At 36.1% G+C, this 20,558-nt stretch overlaps 1 protein-coding gene across 1 annotated transcript in view; it reads left to right on the top strand.

Annotated features, from left to right (window-relative positions):
- Positions 1–20,084, top strand: part of USP37 (ubiquitin specific peptidase 37) — a 68,378-nt gene extending 48,294 nt beyond the window's left edge. Inside the window, exons 19-26 of the mRNA XM_090283784.1 lie at positions 105–246; positions 1,256–1,511; positions 7,724–7,890; positions 10,674–10,734; positions 13,276–13,391; positions 15,415–15,484; positions 15,806–15,944; positions 16,451–20,084. Of these exons, the coding sequence (XP_090139910.1) occupies positions 105–246; positions 1,256–1,511; positions 7,724–7,890; positions 10,674–10,734; positions 13,276–13,391; positions 15,415–15,484; positions 15,806–15,944; positions 16,451–16,538 (1,039 nt within the window). The 3' untranslated portion in view covers positions 16,539–20,084. The remainder of the gene's footprint in view (positions 1–104; positions 247–1,255; positions 1,512–7,723; positions 7,891–10,673; positions 10,735–13,275; positions 13,392–15,414; positions 15,485–15,805; positions 15,945–16,450) is intronic.
- Positions 20,085–20,558: the final 474 nt, after the last annotated feature.

Below are 20,558 nucleotides of genomic sequence, written 5' to 3'. Positions count from 1 at the left end.
ATGTAGGTAAAGCTTTTTGTTTTATTTTGGCATTTATGTGTCAAATGAATAACAAGGACGATGTTTATCAGACTTATATAGCTTTTTCCCCCCTTGAATTACAGGACTTTTCCCTTTAAATCCAAGAGTTCATTGGCTTTATGCCTTGATTCAGACAGTGAGGATGAACTAAAACGTTCTGTGGCCCTTAGCCAGAGATTTTGTGAAATGTCAGACTGTGAACAGCAGCAGGAAGAACTAGAAAAAGTAAGTAATTTCTCATCAGAATATCTGACAAAGATTTGTATAGCTCTTACTATCCAAACAAATGCCTTTTATAGCCAGCATCAGCAAATTTAATACAGAAGACATATGATAAACTTAATGGATCTATTCAAACACTAGTTTTATTTTTTTAATATATATTTTTTCTATTATAGTTGACAGACATTATATTAGTTTCAGGTGTACTCCCCAGTAATTAGACATTACATAGCTTACTAAGTGATCATCCTGATAAGTCTCATACCCATCTGACATCATACATAGTTATTAGAATATTATTGACTATATTCCTTATATTGTGCTTTACAGCCCCATGACTATCCTGTAACAATCAATTTGTACTTCTTGATCCCTTCACTTTTTTCACCCATTCCCCCAATCCCCTCCCATCTGGCAACCATCAAAATATTCTTTGTACCTATGCGCCTGTTTTTGTTCTGCTTGTTTATTTTGTTTTTTAGATTCAATTGTTGATAGATAAGTATTTATTGCCATTTTATGGGTCATATTTTTTCTCCCCCTCCCTTTTTTTAAAATTATTTATTTGTTTATTTATTTTTAGAGAGAGGGGAAAGGAGAAAGAAAGGGAGAGAAACATCACTGTGTGGTCGCCTCTCACTCGCGCCCCCAACTGGGGACCTGACGTGCAACCTAATCATGTGCCCTGACTGGGAATCGAACCAGCGACACCTGGTTCGCAAGCCAACGCTCAATCCACTGAGCCACAGCAGCCAGGGCTCTCCCCTTCTTGAGTGTACTTAGAACACTTAACTGTAACCAAGAAAATAAACATGTATTCTTATGTAGTTATTAGTAAAAGTATATTAGGTTTGTCAGTGAGTTTAGATATCAATTATTGATTATTAATTAAGTAACCCAAAGTATCAAAGAAAGGAAACTTTACAACTAAAATAACCTCACTTTAAACTGTAAAATTGCTGTATTTGTAACTTTTCCTCAAGTGTCCTTTAAAAGTGACTCTTTTCTTCAGGATTCAAAATCATGCAGAATAGAGCCTGATAAGTCTGATGTGGAAAACTCAGGATTTGATGGGATAAGCGAAGAAGAGCTTCTAGCAGCTGTTTTAGCAATAAGTAAGAGGGAAGCTTCACCGTCTCTGAGTCATGTAGATGATGATAAACCAACCAGCAGCCCAGATACTGGATTTGCAGAGGATGATATTCAAGAAATGCCTGAAAATCCAGAAGCTATGGAAACTGAGACACCCAAAATAATCACAGAACCAGGTAGGCTTAATGAAGATATCTGTTAAGGCACAGCTGTGTTCCAAAGCTTTATAGTGACAAATGGCTTCTAAATAATGGGAGGTAAGATGGATCTGTATGATATATAACAGAGTTAATAATATTTTCATGCTTTTTTTAAGTTTAAAAAAATGAAAAATAAATAATGTGAGTAGGACCCAGAGGCTAGGGGTAAAATATGCTATATCCCTTTGAGTGTACATCAAAAGAAGTTAGTATTCTTATGTGCATTTAATAAATGTTAGTGTCAGTTTTTGTTCACTGGTCTCTCAGAACTGTGTATAATTCTTTCTTCATTTTTCTATATCTGAACCTCTACCAAGTTTTAGTGTATACTCATCCCTTAATATCAATTGGGGGTTGGTTCCAGGACCCCTGCAGATACCAAAATTTGCAGATGCTCAAGTCCCTTATATAAAACAACATAGTATTTAGATACACTATGCACTTCCTCCCATATACTTTAAATCGTCTCTAGATTATTTCTGTTGCCTAGTACAATGTAAATGCTGTGTAAATAGTTGTACTATATTGTTTGGGGAATAATGACAAGAAAAAACGTCTGCATGTTCAGTCCAGATGGAACCAACATAGGCCTTAACTACTAGTACACATCAGCAGCAAAGTAACTTTGTTTTTCAAGTATTTTTGATAAGTGATTGGTTGAATCTTTGGATGCAGAACTTGTAGATGTGGAGGGTCAACTATATAAATAATTCAGGTTCTTCTTTCTCCTTTGGGTCTGTTCCTTCATAATGATAGAAAGATCACTGAACTAAGATCTCTTGTCTTGGCTATACCAGTTACTAGCTATGAATTTCTAAATAGGTAATTTAACCTCTTTGATACTGTTTTCTTATCTCTGTATGGGGATCTACCAGACAGATTTCAGAAGGTTGAGAATAGAATGTTAGATAGTATATACATCTAATGTGAAATGCTGTACAGGTAAAGAAAATATATTTTTGTGGTCATTACTATTTATATTTTGTTATTTCTCAAGTTATCAGTGGGAATAACCAAGCTGAGCCTCCTTACCTTGCACTGTGGGTATTTTTAAATTTTTAGGTAGAAAATTTTTACTGCCTCTTTCTATAGCCAATTCTAATTTTTTGTATTGCTATTCCTGATGTCTGTGTCTGTTTAGTCAGTTAATGTGTTTCAGTACACCAAGCCTAGGATTTTGCAGATGAAAAGAATGGTTATGTGTCACAGGATTAATTATTTTCTATATTCATCAATTTTGAAATATTTTATGTGCAAGTGAAAAGAATTAGTACATCCTCAATATTTCTGGAAAGAAAAATCCAATGATTTTTGTTTGTAGGCGTTCCTTTTTTTCTCTCTTGTGCAAGTATTCTTTTTAAATCCCCTTCTCTTACTAAACTTATAATTACTGTCCGTAGATATCATTGGTTAATATTAGCGTTTTTGTACCTTGTCCATTTATTTCCTGCTTTCAGCTCTTTTAATTTTTTTCTCAGTCCTGCATCTCCTTAAAATTAACAAAGAAATTTAGTACAATTAGTTCTAGATTATCTATGCCAGTGGAGGAGAGCACTGAAGTTATCAAGATCATTAATAATCATAGTTGGTTTTACAACTATAGCAGCTTTGGGGAGAGCACACTTAATTACTTTATATCCTACATACGGTGGGGCAAAAATAGGTTTATAGTTGTTCTATGAAAAATAATGCAATAATTAATAAATAATAATGCAAGAATAAACTGTTTCACATACTCACAACTGTAAACCTACTCTGCCCCACCATGTATCTTAAGATCCTCTGTTCTCCCCCACCCCACCTCCAGTGCAACCTGCTTCAGTGTCTGAAACCTGTGGGCAGAGGCCAGGCAATGATTCAAGTCTTAACGTCTCTTCTAATTATTTCTCTTGTGCCTTAGTTTCACCCATCTTTAAAAAACCCTCTCAGGACTTCATGTGCCTCTTCAGCTATTGCCTCCTTTCTTTGCTACCTTCACAGCAAAAGTCTCTGAAAGAGCTGTTTAATTCATGCCCTCTACTTTCTTAACACCTCTCATTTTCTCCTCAGCCCTCTCCACATGGGCTTTCATCCCCACCACTCCATTGAAACGGTGTTTTTATCAAGTTTACATTAGCACTATTTCACAATCCACCACTCCTCTCTTAACATTCAAAATTTTATAAACTTTTTTCCTCTGAGCTTCCATCATACTTGTTGCGGGGGGGGTGTGTGTGCGGGTGTGTGTGTGTGTGTGTGTGTGTGTGTGTGTGTTGGAGTATTCCAGGTGTGTGTGTGTGTGTGTGTGTTGGAGTATTCCAGGTGTGTGTGTGTGTATTCCAGGATACTGTCTTTAGCTGTATCTTCTTTTCTGCTTAAGCTCTCTCCCTAAGCAATATGTAGTACCACGAGCTCATGTACTGATGAAATGTCAGATTTATATTTCTAGCCTAGATCTCTTCCCTGAGCTTTAAACTTGTATGTTGAAATGCCTGCTGGAGCTGTTTAATTTTTATCCCCATTCCCCAAATATGCCTTCCCCATATCAGCAAATGGTACCACCATAAATCCAATTGCTCAAGCCAAAAAATGTCCCCCTTGATTTGTTTTACTTCATACCTCCCAGTCAGTCCATCAGTAAGTTCAGTCAGCTGTACCTACAAAATATGTTCTGAATCCAACCATTGGTCAACATCTTCATAGCTACAACTCTAGTCTTCCATCTCTCACCTAGACCACCACAACTGATTCCTAATGCCTTTTCCTCCACTTTTGCCCCCCTACAGACCTTTCATGAACAAAGCAGCCGAAGTAATCTTTCTGAAGCATAAACCACACTGTCACTTTTCTGCTTAAAACTTGTGACTTCCTATTACACTTAATCCAAGTTGTTGTTGTTGTTGTTGTTGTTTTATTTAAAACAATGATTCTTCTCTCAAAGGGTTCTACCTAAAGATTTTGTTCGTTTGTTTATTTTTTAGAGAGGGGAAGGGAGAGAGGGAGGGTGAGAAACGTCAGTGTGTGGCTGCCTCTTGTGCGCTCCCAGCTGGGGACCTGGCCCACAACCCAGGCATGTCTCCTGACTGGGAACTGAACCAGTGACCCTTTGGTTTGCAGGCCAGCGCTCAATCCACTGAGCCACACCAGCTAGGGCTAATCCAAGTTTCTTACGTAGGCTGTCTCCACTCTTACTCCTCTTTTACCCTACTCTTAGCCATAATGACATTTTCTCTCTCTGTTCCTCAAATATGCTAAGTTCATTCTCATCTCAGAGACTTTACACTTAAGCTCCTTGAGCACAAGGGCCATCTTGCCTTAATTATCCCTATATCCCTAGCTTCTACAACAGTGCCTGGCACATAGTAGATTCCCAATAAATATTTGGGGCCCAAGAGATTGGCTATCTCATGAATCAACTGAGGAAGGGCAAGAATACTAGCTAAGTAAGGTTTCATTGTCTAGAGAAGAACCAAAGTAACCCTGTTAGGAAGTTATTGCAATAGTCGAGATCAAAAGTTAATAGCGCCCTAAGCCAAAGTTTTGGCATTGAAAAGAAAAAAAAATGGACAGATTCAACAAATAGGAAAGAATGTTTATCTCATATGAGGGGTAAATGAGAAGTAAAAAATGACTCCTAGGTTTCTGTCTCTAAAAAAGAAAAAAATTGTGTGGACAGTGATTCCTTTCACTGAAATATAGAATGTAGTAAAGGAGCAGATTTTAGTTGGGGTGGGGCAGAGAGAGGTAATATATTTAGTATTAGAATGTTGAGTTTTGACACATGGTTCCCCTTTGATCCATTGTGCAAAATTATTTCATGATCATGTTTGCTCCCATAGATCTTAAATAGTTTTTGTATCCATCTGATAATCTTGTCTTAAAGACAAATGCAGGGTATATATTAGTTTTAGCATCTCAATGTGAACTTTCTTGATTTGTTTTCTGTCACATGGATTAATTGCTAGTGTAATTCCAGGATTGTGTAAGGAACATTGGTACACTGCATGCTGAAAATTATTGGTTAAAAAAATGGTACTTCTGTCACCTTTTTTATGTTTTGATAATAAAACGAGTCATACTCATGCCCTAAAATAGTAGCCTCAATTCCCAAATCTTGCTTCCACTTGAAATGCTCAATATCATCTAACTGAATGTCTCAGTTCCATATTTCTACAAGTAATCTGATGTGTCAACTCAAATATTTATTCATGGTTCAGTAAGCTAAGGCCAAAGTGCTAGGCAGGTTCATATAGACCAGTGGTTCTCAACCTTCCTAATGCCACGACCCTTTAATACAGTTACTCATGTTGTGGTGACCCCCAACCATAAAATTATTTTCATTGCTACTTCATAACTGTAATTTTGCTACTGTTATGAATCGTAATGTAAATATCTGATGTGCAGGATGTATTTTCATTGTTACACATTGAACATAATTAAAGCATAGTGATAAATCATAAAAACAATATGTAATTATATATGTGTTTTCCGATGGTCTTAGGTGACCCCTGTGAAAGGGTCGTTCGACCCCCAAAGGGGTCGCGACCCACAGGTTGAGAACCGCTGATACAGACTTTAGAAATGCCTCTTCCAAGCTATGGAAATTATTGTTTCTCCAAGGATGGAGGAAAGGAAGAAATCATTAACATCTCTAGTGTAATTTTTAAAAATTGGAATTATACTGCTTTTGTACTTAACTATATCCTGAATTTCTTTTCCTCTTATAATGAATGTGAAGTCAGTGTTAGCAGTAAATATTTAGTCAGGAATTCAATACAATTTTAATAGTGATGACTTGCTGATATAGAGTCTAAAACCAAGTTGCTATAAGCTTCAGAGTTGCCAATGCTATAGAAAAGTATCTATCATTTAAATGGTTAAAGTGTAAGAGCTCAGCCCTCGCTGGTGTCGCTCAGTGGATTGAATGCTGACCTGAGAACTAAATGGTTAAAATGTAGTTTGGGGGCAGGTAAAGAACATATACTAATTTGAAAAAAACAATCTAATGAACCTGTAAAGGTAATTCTTATTGCTCAGTTAATTCTTTTTTTTTTTTTTTTAATGAGAATTTCCTTAAGATCAGAATTTTTGCTTTGGAAAAGTGTTTGAGGTAGATAGGCGGCAGGGGAGATAGAGAGACTTCCCCATTTACCTTTAATACTTAACCATTATTACAAATTATAATGAAATATTGTTGCTCTCACATTTCAAATAACCAGAACAAAATCAAGACCATACTGTTTATCCCAGCTAGCCAGAGTCTAGAGTCTGAAGAGGAACAAAAAAATTGATGATTAATTTTTTTTTTTTTTTAAGATTTCATTTGTTTATTTTTAGAGGGGAAGAGAGGGAGAGAAATAACAATGTGCTAGAGATATATCAATCGGTTGCCTCTCACAGGCCCCTAACTGGGAACCCAGCCCACAACCCAGGCATGTGCCTTGACTTGGAATTGAACCAGCAACCTTTTGGTTTGCAGGCCAGTATTCAGTCCACTGAGCCACACCAGCCAGGACTAATTTTTCTTTTATCTCACTGGATGAATGTTCTAAACATATATGTTGTCATATTCTTATGTGGAATATGGAATGTTTATTAAATATTTTGTGGAACTCTTGATCAGAATATGTACAAGTCTTATTTGATTGTTATTACAGAAACACTCATTTAACACACATTGTAATAAATGGGGTAACTCTCATTATTAGCTTAATGATTCTAACCTAATCCTTACTTTTTTTACTCTAAACAATACTTTATTCCTAGTACTTGGTCATGTGACATTATGACCTATGAATATGGCTGTTTATTCTTCTCCATCCTAACCATAGTGCTTCTGGTGATTGGTTACATTTCAGAACCATTGCTGTAAATCAGTGGATCTCAACAAAGGGCAATTTTATCCCCCGGGGACATTTAACAATGTCTGTTAATTTTGGTTATCACAACTGGAGAGGAGAGGTTGCTTCTGGCATCTAGTAGATAGAGGCCAGAGATATTACTAAACATTCTGCAATGCACAGGACAACAAAAAATTTTCTTACCCAAAATGTCAATAGTTCTGATATTGAGAAACCCTAGGCTAGATATATAGTAAGATGAGATCGTCCCATTGTGGTAAATTACTCTCTGAACAATAGGTGTCACTCTAGTCCAGAGATTTCAGTTTAGTAGAGAAGATTTCCCAATTATGTTATGTTCTTCCTCAGATCCAGCCAGTTTTACTGAGATAACTAAAGACTGTGATGAGAATAAAGAAAACAAAACCCCAGAAGGATCTCAAGGAGAGGTTGATTGGCTTCAGCAGTATGATATGGACCGTGAAAGGGAAGAGCAAGAGCTTCAGCAGGCCTTGGCTCAGAGTCTCCAGGAGCAAGTAAGAGATATTTATATTGCTACTTTCTTCATACCCATCTTTCCCAAGAAATAGAATAGTGGTAATAATAATAACTAACGTGTTAAGCACTTACTGGGTATCAGGCATTGTTCCAGGTGATTTGAATACAATATCATTGATCCACCAAAACAAACAAAATAAAAACTTTGGGACTTTGCATTGAGTTTGAAATAGTGTGATAGTTTTTCTGTTTTTGAAAATCCAAATACAACAAAATATATTGTTGGTTACCTCCCATTATAATAATTCATTGCATGCCAAAGCAAGATGGTTATTAGAGACCATCCCAGTCCAGCCTTGTTTTGCAAGCTGTAGAAACAGCCAGTATACCGCCATGATTTTATCATTTATATTTTAAGGCAATGTATTTGTTTTTGTCATTTTCTCACAGTATGACTCCTTCCCTATGAATTATTTGAACATAAAGTTCTTAGAAATATTACCTGAAATTTAGATTTTAGTCATAGACTAACATTTATCTGCTCTTTTCTTTATGTAGTAATCTATTCTTTAATATTTAGTTCTTTATGATTATAGTTGCCAAAGCTGGCTTATTTGCACTGTTGGAGTCATCGAGGTATCAGACTAAACGGTGGTGTTTTTGTGCTTGTCTAATCCTATGCAGTCCAAGTCGTGTTAGTAATAAAATTTACCAAGACTCCCTAGAATGAATGCACAGTTTTAGTGTTTACAAACAATCAGATTAGGAAATCTAATTTCTCTAGAACAGTGGGTCTAAAGCTTAACTGCACAGTATTGCCTGGGGAGCTTTAAAAACACTGATGCTTGGCTTGTTCTGCCGCTCAGAAATTCTGATGTAATTGATCTGGGCTGTGGTGTGGACATCTAGATCTCTTAGTTTTATAAAAATTAAAATAAAAAAAATTTAATTTAATCTTTGTTGTATGTTTTTCCATTATCATAACCCTTATGCACCCTCCCCCAGCAGTCACCACACTATTGTCCATGTCCGTGAGTCCTTTAATAAGGATTTCTTTTTTACGGTTTTATTTATTTATTTTCGAAGAGAAGGGAAGGGAGGGAGAAAGAGAGGGAGAGAAACATCAATGTGTGGTTGCCTATTATGTGCCTCCAACTGGGGACCTAGTCTGCAACCCAGGCACGTGCCCTGACCAGGAATCGAACCACCGACCCTTTGGTTCTCAGGCCGGTGCTCAACCTACTGAGCCACACCAAGTAGGGCAAGGGTTTTTTTATTTTAATTTTGTTCCTTTATTCTATTGTGCAGCCAAGGTTGAGAACTTCTACTTTAAAGCCATTTCACAACCAGCTGTTCTATATACTTTTATTTATTAAAAAAATGCCTTCCTACCTACCTTGTCATCAAGATGTATATATGTCAAATTATTTTACAAATAATATATAGTGGTCATTTGTTTTAGAAAACTTTTAATGTAAAAGGCCAAAGTCTGATTTCTTAATGGTAGTACCTCGTAGTATTTCTTGCCAGCTGACCCAGTTAAAACTAACTTACAGGGTGGGGCAAAAGAGGTTTACATTTGTTTATATGGAAAAAAATACAATCATTGATAAATACTAATACAAGAATAAACTCTGTTTTGTGTACTCACAACTGTAAACCTACTTTCGCCCTGCCCTGTATTTTTCTCAGGTGTATGATTATAAGATGAAGTTTCTCTATTAGTTTGGTATACCTGCATCATTCTATTAAAAACTAAAAGAGAGTCTTTCTCTTTTTAGCATAGACTTTATATACTTGAATGAGTTTACGTAATCTTATTTTCTCTTAGAGAATATCTCTGTTGTTTTTGAACACAGTATTATTGCTCCCAGTATTATAATGCAGAATAGCTCATTCTAAGCTTCTTTAAAAACAAGTCTAGAACTGAGGAAAGTATAAAATCATTCTGCTTAAATTATATTTTATTCTCTCTTCATGCATCGTTTATAAATTATCTTTTCTCTGAAAATGGGATTTTTTTTTATAGTCAGCATTTTCCTATTTATTTTTATAATTAGTCATCTAGTTGAGACATTTTCAGAGGTACTAATTTTTCTGAGATCCTCAGATGTATTTAGAAAAGTAATAGTCAACAGCATTTATTTAGTATTTACCAAGCATCTCTTATGTGTCTTGGTTTCTTCAGCGAGAACAAAAATAAAAATATGTGAATAATACCTTACAGAAATATTGTTTATCCTTCTGCCATAAACTTTGGGTCAGTGGTGTGGTAGAGCCAGTTCACTGTCGGCTCAGGAGAGCCAGCTGTACACACTTCTTCCTAACTGCTCTCAGCATCATATTGGTTAAGATTGGCCATACGTACCTCTTTCCAACCCTGCATTCTGTGTCACGCTGGTGGCTTAAAATTAGCCATGGTGAGAGTACTTATATCATGAAAATTGGCACCTACTATAAATGAAGGGAGAGAAAAGAGAGCAATTTGTTAAGTATCTGTTATATGCCAGGTATTTCATTCATGTAAGAAAAGGGATTATATCATGTCACATTGAATGGCTTTTGGTTGGCAAGCCAAATGTCACTGACTAGAAAAGATAGCATTTAAGCCTTTTTAATCTCTAAGGTTGTGTTTTAGGAGGACAGTGTTGGGAAAAGTACAGAACTTCTCCACATCCTTCAATAGGTCATAGTCCAAACATCCATAAAATTATGAAAAACATTTTTAGCAAATACTTCTAGAGCATCTGATTTTATCCTCATTAGGTAAGTTTTAATCAAGACTTCTTTAAATACCTTAGTTTTGTTCTTGTCCTTTTAGGAGGTTTGGGAACAGAAAGAAGATGATGACATCAAAAGAGCTACAGAGTTAAGTCTCCAAGGTATGATGATTATTTTAATTACCTTTTTTAATGGTGAAATGTATCACACAGAAGAGCCTGAAAAATGTGTTTGTTATTTTTAATAACAATAACAAATTTGAACACCTCCTAGGTAAAGAAATAAAACCTTAGCAGGTACCTGGATACCCCTTCCTTCCTCCTCCCTTACAGAGGAGACCACTATTCTAACATTTGTATTCACTCGTAGCTTGCTTTTTTCCCCTTATTTTACTTTATTTTTTATTTTTTTTATTTTAGAGAGAGGAAGAAGGGAGGAGAGAAACATCTATTGATTGCCTTCTGCATGTGCTCCATCTGGGGAATGAACCTGCAACCCAGGCATATGCCTTGACTGGGAATCGAACCAGTTAACCTTTCAGTTTTCAGGGTGACACCATACCAGCTGGGGCAGTAGCTTGGTTATTTTAAAAATAGTATTTACTGTTTTTATATCCCTGAACAATATATTTTTTTTTTCATTCTGAAAAATTAAGTAGCAAAGATAATTTATCTGTAATCCACCTGTATGAAAGAGCAATGCTCCCACTATTAAGCCTCCTTGGAGAAGATAAGATGGCTTCAGTGTCCCCATGAATTTAAAAGGGCTCACTCTGGAGAAGTCAGTGGGCAGTTAGGAGTGAGTATTCAGAAGCATAAGGTTCACCATAGTTATGGCATTTGGCAGAACTAATATATGAATCAGGTCCTGGAAGTCCATAGGAACACGTAGCTATAGGAAGTGGGCTAACTCTGTATTTTCTGTTTTCTAAGATCATAGTGATGTTTCTCCAACTCTCAGAAATAGATCAAAGCAGAACATTTTGATATACAAAATGAGTGTTCTAGGCTGGTCTAGACACCATGACAAGGAGGAAAGAGCAAGAATTTGACCAGGACATGGTTGAAACAGTTACAAATAAGAATTCAAGCTAAGCTCGCCCAGGCGTTGTGTCCTCAGATTTAAAAGATGATACTGTGGTGGTGTTGATGGCTGTGTCCAGTCATATGGCTCCAATTTAGACTGGTTACCCTCAACATCTGTGCACAGTTCTCCTGAGATCTCCCTAATCATTCTCCTGGAATTCCCTCTTGATTCTTTCCTCTGTTTGAATCTCCCATTTCCTATATCTCACTCTTCCTCATTCTTGGTCTACTTGTGCTTTGATAGAGAGCTCCCCCAGTAATTCTCTTGAAAATGAGGCAATATGACTTAGATTTTTTTTTGAAACCTTGCAGATTTCTTTCTGTTTTAGTATTTGATTAATAATCTGTCTAAATACAGAATTCTGGGTTTGCAGTCAGGCTGCTGGGCAATGGGAAAAGTCTTATCTCCAGGGTTGCCCTGGCCAGGTAGTTCTGTTGGTTATAGTGTTGTCCTGATACATCAAGGTTGCTAGTTCAATCTCTAATCAAGGCACAATACAAGAAACAACCAATGAATCATAAATGAATAACAGATAAATGTTTCTCTCTCTCTCCCCACCTTCCTCCCTCTCTCTCTCTCTCCCTCCCTCCTTTCTCTTTCCCTCTCTCTAAAATGAGAAAAGAAGAGTCTAAAGCTGTTCTTTATTCTGATGTGACCTCTTTTTTTTCCTTTAAAATCTATTAGGATCTTCTTTTTGTTTTTGTTGTGATGAAGTTTCACTGTGATGTGCCTTGCTGTGGATCTGTTTCAGCCCTTTTGCTGGTACTTGATGAATCATTTTAATCTAGGAACTTGAGTCCTTGAATTCTAAGAAATTTTCACTGATTTCCTCCCTTCCACATTTTCTCTTCTCTTTTGAAACTCTTAATTAAATCCAGACTATCTAGTATGGTCCTTTTAATTTTCTCATCTCTTCTCTTCAATTTTCCATCTTTTTGTCATTTTACTCTGAGTTTTTCCAACCTTATCTTCAACTCCGAACCTTCTTTTGAGTGTTTTATTTTTATGTTTTTAAAAACTGATTCAGTAATTTTTTATTTTGATTTGGTTCGTAGAAACAATACCATCTCAGTTCTCTGAGGAAACTAAATATAGTTCATTTGTTTATTTAAAGTTTAAAGTTTACTGTCCCTGCCCTGGCTAGTGTGGCTCAGTGGATTGAATGCCGGCCTGCAAGCCAAAAGGTCGCTTGTTCAATTCCCCATCAGGGCACATGCCTGGGTTGCAGGCCAGGTCGCCTTTTGGGGGTGCGTGAGAAGCAACCGATCGATGTTTCTCTCCCTCTCTTTCTCCCTCCTTTCCTCTCTCTAAAAAAATAAATAAAATATTTTAAAAAATAAAATTATAGTCTCTTCAGTTTTTATTCTTTATGTGAATTATGTTCCCTTTTATATAAATGTATTTAAAAAGGAAAAGGAGCAATTCTTTTACAGCTACCTGGTGCCTGAATTGTTGGTCTCCAGAATGGGCTGGGTGAATTGGAACCCTAATGATAATATGTCTTATGTTTTCTTAGAATGATAAAATGTGTACTCAAGCTGTTTTTTATCTTCCTAATCATCTCTTTGTATCTATTTCAAGAAATTTTTACAAGACTCTGTCTTTATGTTCTTCAGAGTTTAACAACTCTTTTCTGGATTCATTGGGTTCTGATGAGGACTCTGGAAATGAGGATGTTTTAGAGATGGAGTACACAGAAGCAGAAGCAGAGGAACTGAAGAGAAATGCTGAGGTGGGTGACATTTTATTCCCTAAGTAGCCCTGGTCAGACAGTCAAGTCAAGTATTGCTCCTGCCCTTAATCTTTACAGGCGCCACTGTCAGTTTCCATTGCAGATTCATTTCTGCCCCTTTGGCAGCCATCAAGTGGTCATTTCCTCTTGTTCTTTGCTCCTCGTTTCTTAGAAGGTTCAAAACAAAATGAAACAAAAACAGAAATACATCCTGGCCACCTTTCATGCAGATAGGTAATAACTGAGTAATATGGCTCAAAATCATGTGTATATTAAATCACCTTTAGTTCTATCAAAACTATAAAAAGTGTTGAATTAATGGTGTTAACTAGAATGCATTGAAATCTTTAAATAATTTTTTTTCCCATTTTGCAATTCTTTTGTAGTTTTACTTACCTGGGATCCCACTATCCTAACAAAACGGCAGTTAGCATTTTACCATATTCTTTTGTCATTTGTATACCCCTGAGTATGCTTTTTAAAAAGCCTTGTTTAAGACTAAGTATTTATAAGCATTTTGCTTTACTTCATTTTATTTTTAAAGATTTTATTTATTTTAAGATTGGAAGGCAGGGAGGGAAAAGAAGAGAAAGAGAAACATCAATTGGTTGCCTCTTGCACACCCAGGGACCTGGCCTGCAACCCGGGCATGTGCTCTGTCTGGAAATCAAACCTGTGACCTTTTGGTTTGTGGGACAACACCTAGTCCACTGAGCCACACCAGTCAGAGCTAAGCATTTTATTTTTAATGGCTGTGTAATATTCCCTCAAATGAGTATACTATTTTATTTTTAATTAACATTGAGCATTTAATTTGTTTCTGTTTTTTCACTGTAATAAATCATACGTTGAGGAACTGTGTAAGATTATAATGTTTTCTGTGTTTAAGATTTTTCTTTAAATCCCCAGAAGTAAATTATTGCATCAAAGGTTATGAATATTTTAATGGTTTCTGGTTTACATATAGCTATATTTGTTCCCAAAATTGAACCTAATAGTGCTGTCTCAGTGCAGGAATCTCTCTTTCCCATTTTGTTTCCTTTTTCTGCTAACAATATTAAATAGCATCTCTTTTTTTTTTTAAGATTTTATTTATTATGTTTAGAGAGAAGGAGAAAGGGAGGGAGAGAAACATCAGTGGCTGCCTTTCCCACATCCCAGCCAGGGACCTGACCTGCAACCCAGGCATGTGTCTCGACCAGGAATCGAACCAGTGACCTCTAGGTTTGCAGGCTGGCACTCAATTCACTGAGCCATACCAGCCAGGGCATGTAGCATTTTAAAAAATGTATTTTAAATGTAAATATTTACCCAGATTCCCTACAGCAACACACCAACACTTCTTTTTTTATTTCTTTCTGTTTTTCAGTCCTTAATCATTAACATGCCTATTTTTATAGATCTATGGTTATTTCGTGCACTTATATGGGTTTGAAAATCAGGTTAGTATGTTGGTGACCCACAGGATTTTTAAAAATAACAATAATATTGTATTGAGTTCCTATACCACTAACTACTTAACTATTATTAGGCCATTGTTAGTTCAACTTTTGTTATTAAAGATAATGTTACAGTAAGTAATTTTATAAATGTACTCTTCTTTCGAATTACTTTTTTTAGGATACAGTATTCCATCTCTTATCGCGGGTATTACGTTCTAGACTTCCCTCTTCCCCACCACCCACCCGCAAAGTAGGAACGTTACATTTATTCTACACTTAAACCTATGTAACTTTAACAACATACATATACAGTACTGCAAAATCCCACGATATAGCAAAAAATCCACAATAAATAATTAAATATAATAGTTTTTAAAATCCCGCAATACAGTGAGGCCGCGATAAGTGAACCGCTTATAGAGAGGGACTACTGTACATTCTTAGTTGGGCGTAGAATTTATTGAATCTGACTACACCCACACTAAAACGTAGCCATGTCAGCTTTGATAATAAATTTAAATTTATTGTCTTGCTTTTATTCAAATGAGGAGTTAAAAGTCATGCCCACTTCTGTTTTCCAGACAGGAAATCTTCCTCATTCCTATCGGCTCATCAGTGTCGTCAGTCACATTGGTAGCACTTCTTCTTCAGGTAAATGGACAAAATGACTTCAGCATTTTATAAATGAAGTAGCCAGCATTTACTCCTTATTAGGCTGCTTTGTGCCTACCTAGCTTTGTGAGGTATAAGTTGAATGCATCAAGAATAAACTTTGAAATCTTTTGTCAAAAAGTTGTCCTGTTATGGTATATTCCTTTCTTAAATGTCCTTATTTTTTGAATGATTTTTAGAAACTTGGGGGGTGGTAAAGTAGATGGGGTGGCTATGTTTATCTCTTTTTGAAACTTTCTGTATCTGAGAAAAATTTTTTAAATTATAAAAACCTCAATTTTAACATTTTATTTTTTTCAGGTCATTACATTAGTGATGTATATGACAGTAAGAAGCAGGTGTGGTTTACTTACAATGACCTAGAGGTATCTAAGATCCAAGAGGCTTCCGTGCAGAGTGATCGGGATCGGAGTGGTTACATCTTCTTTTATATGCACAAGTAAGAAACTTTTCGAGATCTGAAGCCATGGACTAAAAATTCCCCAATTCTTTTCTTCTTTCTTTAAGAATAAACTGTTCCCATCACTTAATTGGTTGATAATTTTTGGTTTTTTTATCTTTCCTAAGGGATCATGTCTTATTTCCTTATAAGTCCAGAATAGTTTCTCTCTTAACTCAACATTAATTACTCATCACACAGTAGCATCTAGATATGGAACATAAGAGTTCTTTACTGATAGAAGCTGTCTTCTAGTTGTATCTGCTAGAAAATCTAAGTTATATTGATAGAAACCACGTAACATTTTTATGAAAGCTGACTTACCAGCTTTCTCCCTGTTGTTTTCAGAAATCAGCACTTCGGGTTAAGATGGTGATCAAACGAATGAGCTGCTTAATAAAATTTAGGCACCATATGAGATTATGCAGGCTTTATCAGTATCTTCTTCCCATCTGTTTTTTGGCTTTGCTCACTGAAAGCTTATTTTTCGTTTGTTTTATTTTAAGGGAGATCTTTGATGAGCTGCTGGAAACAGAAAAGAACTCTCAGGCACTTAGCATGGAAGTGGGGAAGACCACTCGTCAGGCCTCGTGAGGAGCAAACTCCTGGGTTGGCAGTGTGCACTGCATATTCTCCCTTACTGTCACCCACCTCACCTTTCCTCTGCCTGAGAAGAATTTAGAACTCTACTTGATGCGGGAGCAACAAACAGCTCAGGGCCAAACCAAAAGACGAAAACTGCAATTATATGGAAAGCTCCGTGCTAATTGTTTCATAGACACTTTGGTGTCACCTCTATAGCTGATAATTCTCTTATTTCTCCTACAAGAGTAGCACTTCCTTTTGTCTTGGAAATATATGTTGTAAATATATACATATGTACATACACACATATTTGAGGAATGAATGGAGCCTTAAAGAGTTACAATGAGCCATGAGAGTATGCCTGCTCAAAATTAGTAGCACAGCAGTTTGGAAAAGAAATAAAGTTGTCAAAGAGTCCATTCACCTAAGAAATGTGTGAAGATATGCATATCAGTTACCATTTGGCTTTTATGTTCCTTGAGTAGTTTTACTCAAGACTGTAATCTTTCATGTGTGTTTCTTATTAGTAAAGTTCACTGGAAAACCAGCTCTCCATGTTACACTAATGAAAGTTTGTTTTCCTTGCAAAGGAGGGGCATTTCTGCCACTTGACTTGGGAGCTTTTTTAAAAAAAAATAATTCATGGATTTGTAATGCTTTTGCTGTTTACATGCAGTCCCAAGAAATGGATTGTTGGTGCTTGGAATGTGTTAAGGTCCCACATTTGGTATTAATTGTACACTTTGTATTTTCTTTAAAGAGACCTCTTCACAGAGTGTGTTCGTTGTATATCATCTATGTTGTTACGGTGGTGAAGATAGAATCTTTTCTTTTTCTTCTGTGTCATTGTTTATGGAGCAAGCATTATCTAACAGTTCAACCAAAACTTTAAGAGGTAGGAAAATAATGTCCCAGTTGGGATGCCCCAGCAAGGATACTTAGGGATAAGGAAGAATGCTAGCATCTCTGTCTCAAACAGAGAGGACAAGGGGGTATTCTTGTGTTAAAGCTGAAACTCTGGACCATTAAGGCTAAAAGCCCTACTAGGAATGTGAAGTAAGTACATGAGCTATGGGATAAAGCTTAAACATTTAACCATTTGCTCTCTAGCTTTGCCCTTAAAACAGGCTGAGAATTTCAGTGTGATTGGTTTAGGTAATCCCAAGAACTAACACATAACAAAGGTGCAGAATATATTTATCTTACTTTTTAGGTGCTTTGAGTTGAGGTTATTGAGAGTACAGCATTAACTGCTACATTAGTCAGTCAGCTGACTTAAGCAGCTTGTGAAACCATATAAAGAGTTGGAGAGTAAAATTCTGTCCAAAAAATAATTTTGTGAGCCCAGGGATCATTAAGATCATAGTTAAGTACAGCAGAATGAAACCTTCAGTTTTGTTTTGTTTGTTTTTTTTCTTTTTCTTTTATTGTAAGCAAGATTACTCTCCCATTCTTAATAGAGACAAAACCATATCTGGTTTTCAAGGGGAGAAGACATTTTAAAGTTCATTAACATAGAAGATGCAACATCTTTTCTGAAAAATTGCCTTAAGAGAGCTCCAACCCCAATTCTCGAAACTTGGATGTGTTCTGACATAATAACCTTTTCTAAAATTTTGAATCTTTGAATTGTAAACGGCTCTAGCACTTTGCTTAACTACTGATAGAAGCTTTGCCTCCTATCATTTACTTAGATATTACTCTAGTAAATGTTCCAAATGGTATGGTGGAAGGATATGCAGTAGTATAGAGCAGAGGAGAATATTTGTTTTAAAAACTAGGTTTTTATGTTTCATTTTATTTCCCCTAGGGAGCCATTATTTCCCTTGAAAATAGCTGATTTTCTCATAAAGAGAAGTGATCGAATTCTTTAACTATTTATTACTTCTCTTCCCTGTATCTGTATTTGAGAGCTTTCAGAGGTACTGTTAAAAAAATGGGGATGATTTGAAGCGAGAGAGGGGTACTTTAGGGTATAAAAATATAGAAATAATGCCATAAGCCTAGATTGTCCATGAAGTACCCTCGTTGACTTGCTTTTCATAACTTGCATGTGGTGTATGGTTTAAAAGTACTCTTGGCTCAGAAACCTAATTTGGTTTGATCTTCATGTCTTGGGCAGGACGTACTACTTGAATGATTTACAGATTACTGGGATAAATGAGTTATCTCACTGAATTGCGGCCTGGTCAGTCTCTCTCCCTTCACTCCTTTATTACCCCTTTTACAAAGTTACTTATTTTGGTTTAGTGAAGAATTAATGACTACAGATGGAGATTTTATCTGGACCATGTTGATGCTTGGGTTTTTTGTTTTTTTGTTTTTTTAGCCGACTATATGTTTAAAAGTTATAAGCAGGTAATATTTTTTGTGCAGTGTGATCGTTTTGCTCGAAATCAGGGATGGTGCATTTGGTGTGTTGGGCCAGGAAGGGACAAAGTGGCTCAGTCCCAGACAGCCCGCACGATAACTAACTTTCCTATTGAATATACCACATGTGGCTGCATAACTATAAATGACATTGAATTGGAACTTGACAGCACTTAGTTCTGCATACAACTGATCTTAATTGGGATTTTTTTTTTTTTTAAGGAAAATGTAAACTAAAAGTTAAACTTGCTGATTCTTATCGGCTCATGTTATTATGTAGAATTGAAAAGTTGCATATGGCCAGATGCTATCTCTTGTCACTTTAGTAGTAGCCATGACTCTAACTTAAGCCATTGAGAAGATACTGTTTTGGGGGCAATGTATTTATGTGCGTATGCACTCTCATAAGTTTTGTTTCAGCAAGATAGAAAAGAAGCAAATCCATGACACGTTCTATTGATATTTTTATTCCAGAAGCTATTTGTTTACTTGCCATGGTCTATTAATTTCAGGCCTAATTTAATGGCTAGATAGCAAATGTAATAAATGTAAATGTGTTTACATTTTAAGAAGTAGGCAGTGATACTTAAACATCAGCTAACTCTGGGAGGCAACATTAGACTACACATTTCTCTTTGATCTAACTGTAAAATTTTTCTGAAAGAGAAGCTTTAAGAATTAAAGCCTCAGCAAGTGAATCCATGACTTATCCTTCCATATTTCAGTTACCATTATGTAACTATATAAATATAACCACAGCCACAGATAGAGTTGTTTAATGAAAGTTATTTGAACACACCTAAATTAAAGAAATTCTTGGCAGTGTCTCATATATAGTTGAGCATTGTGAGTGTAGAGAGAGCGTAAGGGGATGGGGTTGAAACATACAGAAAGAAAGTAGTTTATAAACTCATTTGTGATCTGAAAAGAGATTATATTAAAACAAAAACATTACCATTCTCACTCACTCTTCTCTGTCCTCTGAAATGACACAGTGGATGCTCTTAGTCATCCAACCGGTTTTTTTCCCCGTTTGATTTAACTGATCCCCTTAAGTAGTGTTTTGTTTTAAATCAGGGAAACAGCTAGATCTCCAGGTACATGTGCATCTTGTATATATGTGGAGGTTTTTAGAAAAATCACCCAACAACCCAATACGCATTGCAATTCACATTAAAGTGTCCCCCCAAAACAGACGTCCTTTTCTTCCTCCCACCTTGCTTTACACTGAGTAATGCTCTTTAAATGTACATTTTTGCCCTCTTAACATCTAATACATTACTTTAAAGTTCTAATGTCTCTATTGATAGGGCTTATTAAAATCTGAAATGTTTTTTTTTCATTGGGAAACTAGTTTGTTAGGCCTTGAGAGTTTTGTGACAGATCTTTTGCTGTATCTCACCAATCATTGACTCCTTTATGGCATGCGTTGATTACTACACTTCAGGCATTCTCTTTGGTTGTATCATATTTATAAACAACGCGTAGTTTCTTTTCCATGTATGCTTTTTGTCTGAGGTTTTGAAGTTTTAATTAAAAAGTGTGCCAGTATGAATATAAGCAATTGATTTTGGTAACATTGGGCTTTTCAAGTACAGAGGTTCAAAGAACAGGCGTGTACGCTGGTGTGAAAACAGAGTGGATTGAGGGTCTGGATCA

Source organism: Furipterus horrens, unplaced genomic scaffold (assembly GCF_987537825.1).
Source record: "Furipterus horrens unplaced genomic scaffold, mFurHor1.1.pri manual_scaffold_1, whole genome shotgun sequence".
In the NCBI taxonomy this organism is placed as follows: Eukaryota; Metazoa; Chordata; class Mammalia; order Chiroptera; family Furipteridae; genus Furipterus; species Furipterus horrens.
The sequence above is the reverse complement of the archived record's forward strand: the minus strand, read 5'-3'. Positions and strand labels throughout refer to the sequence as shown.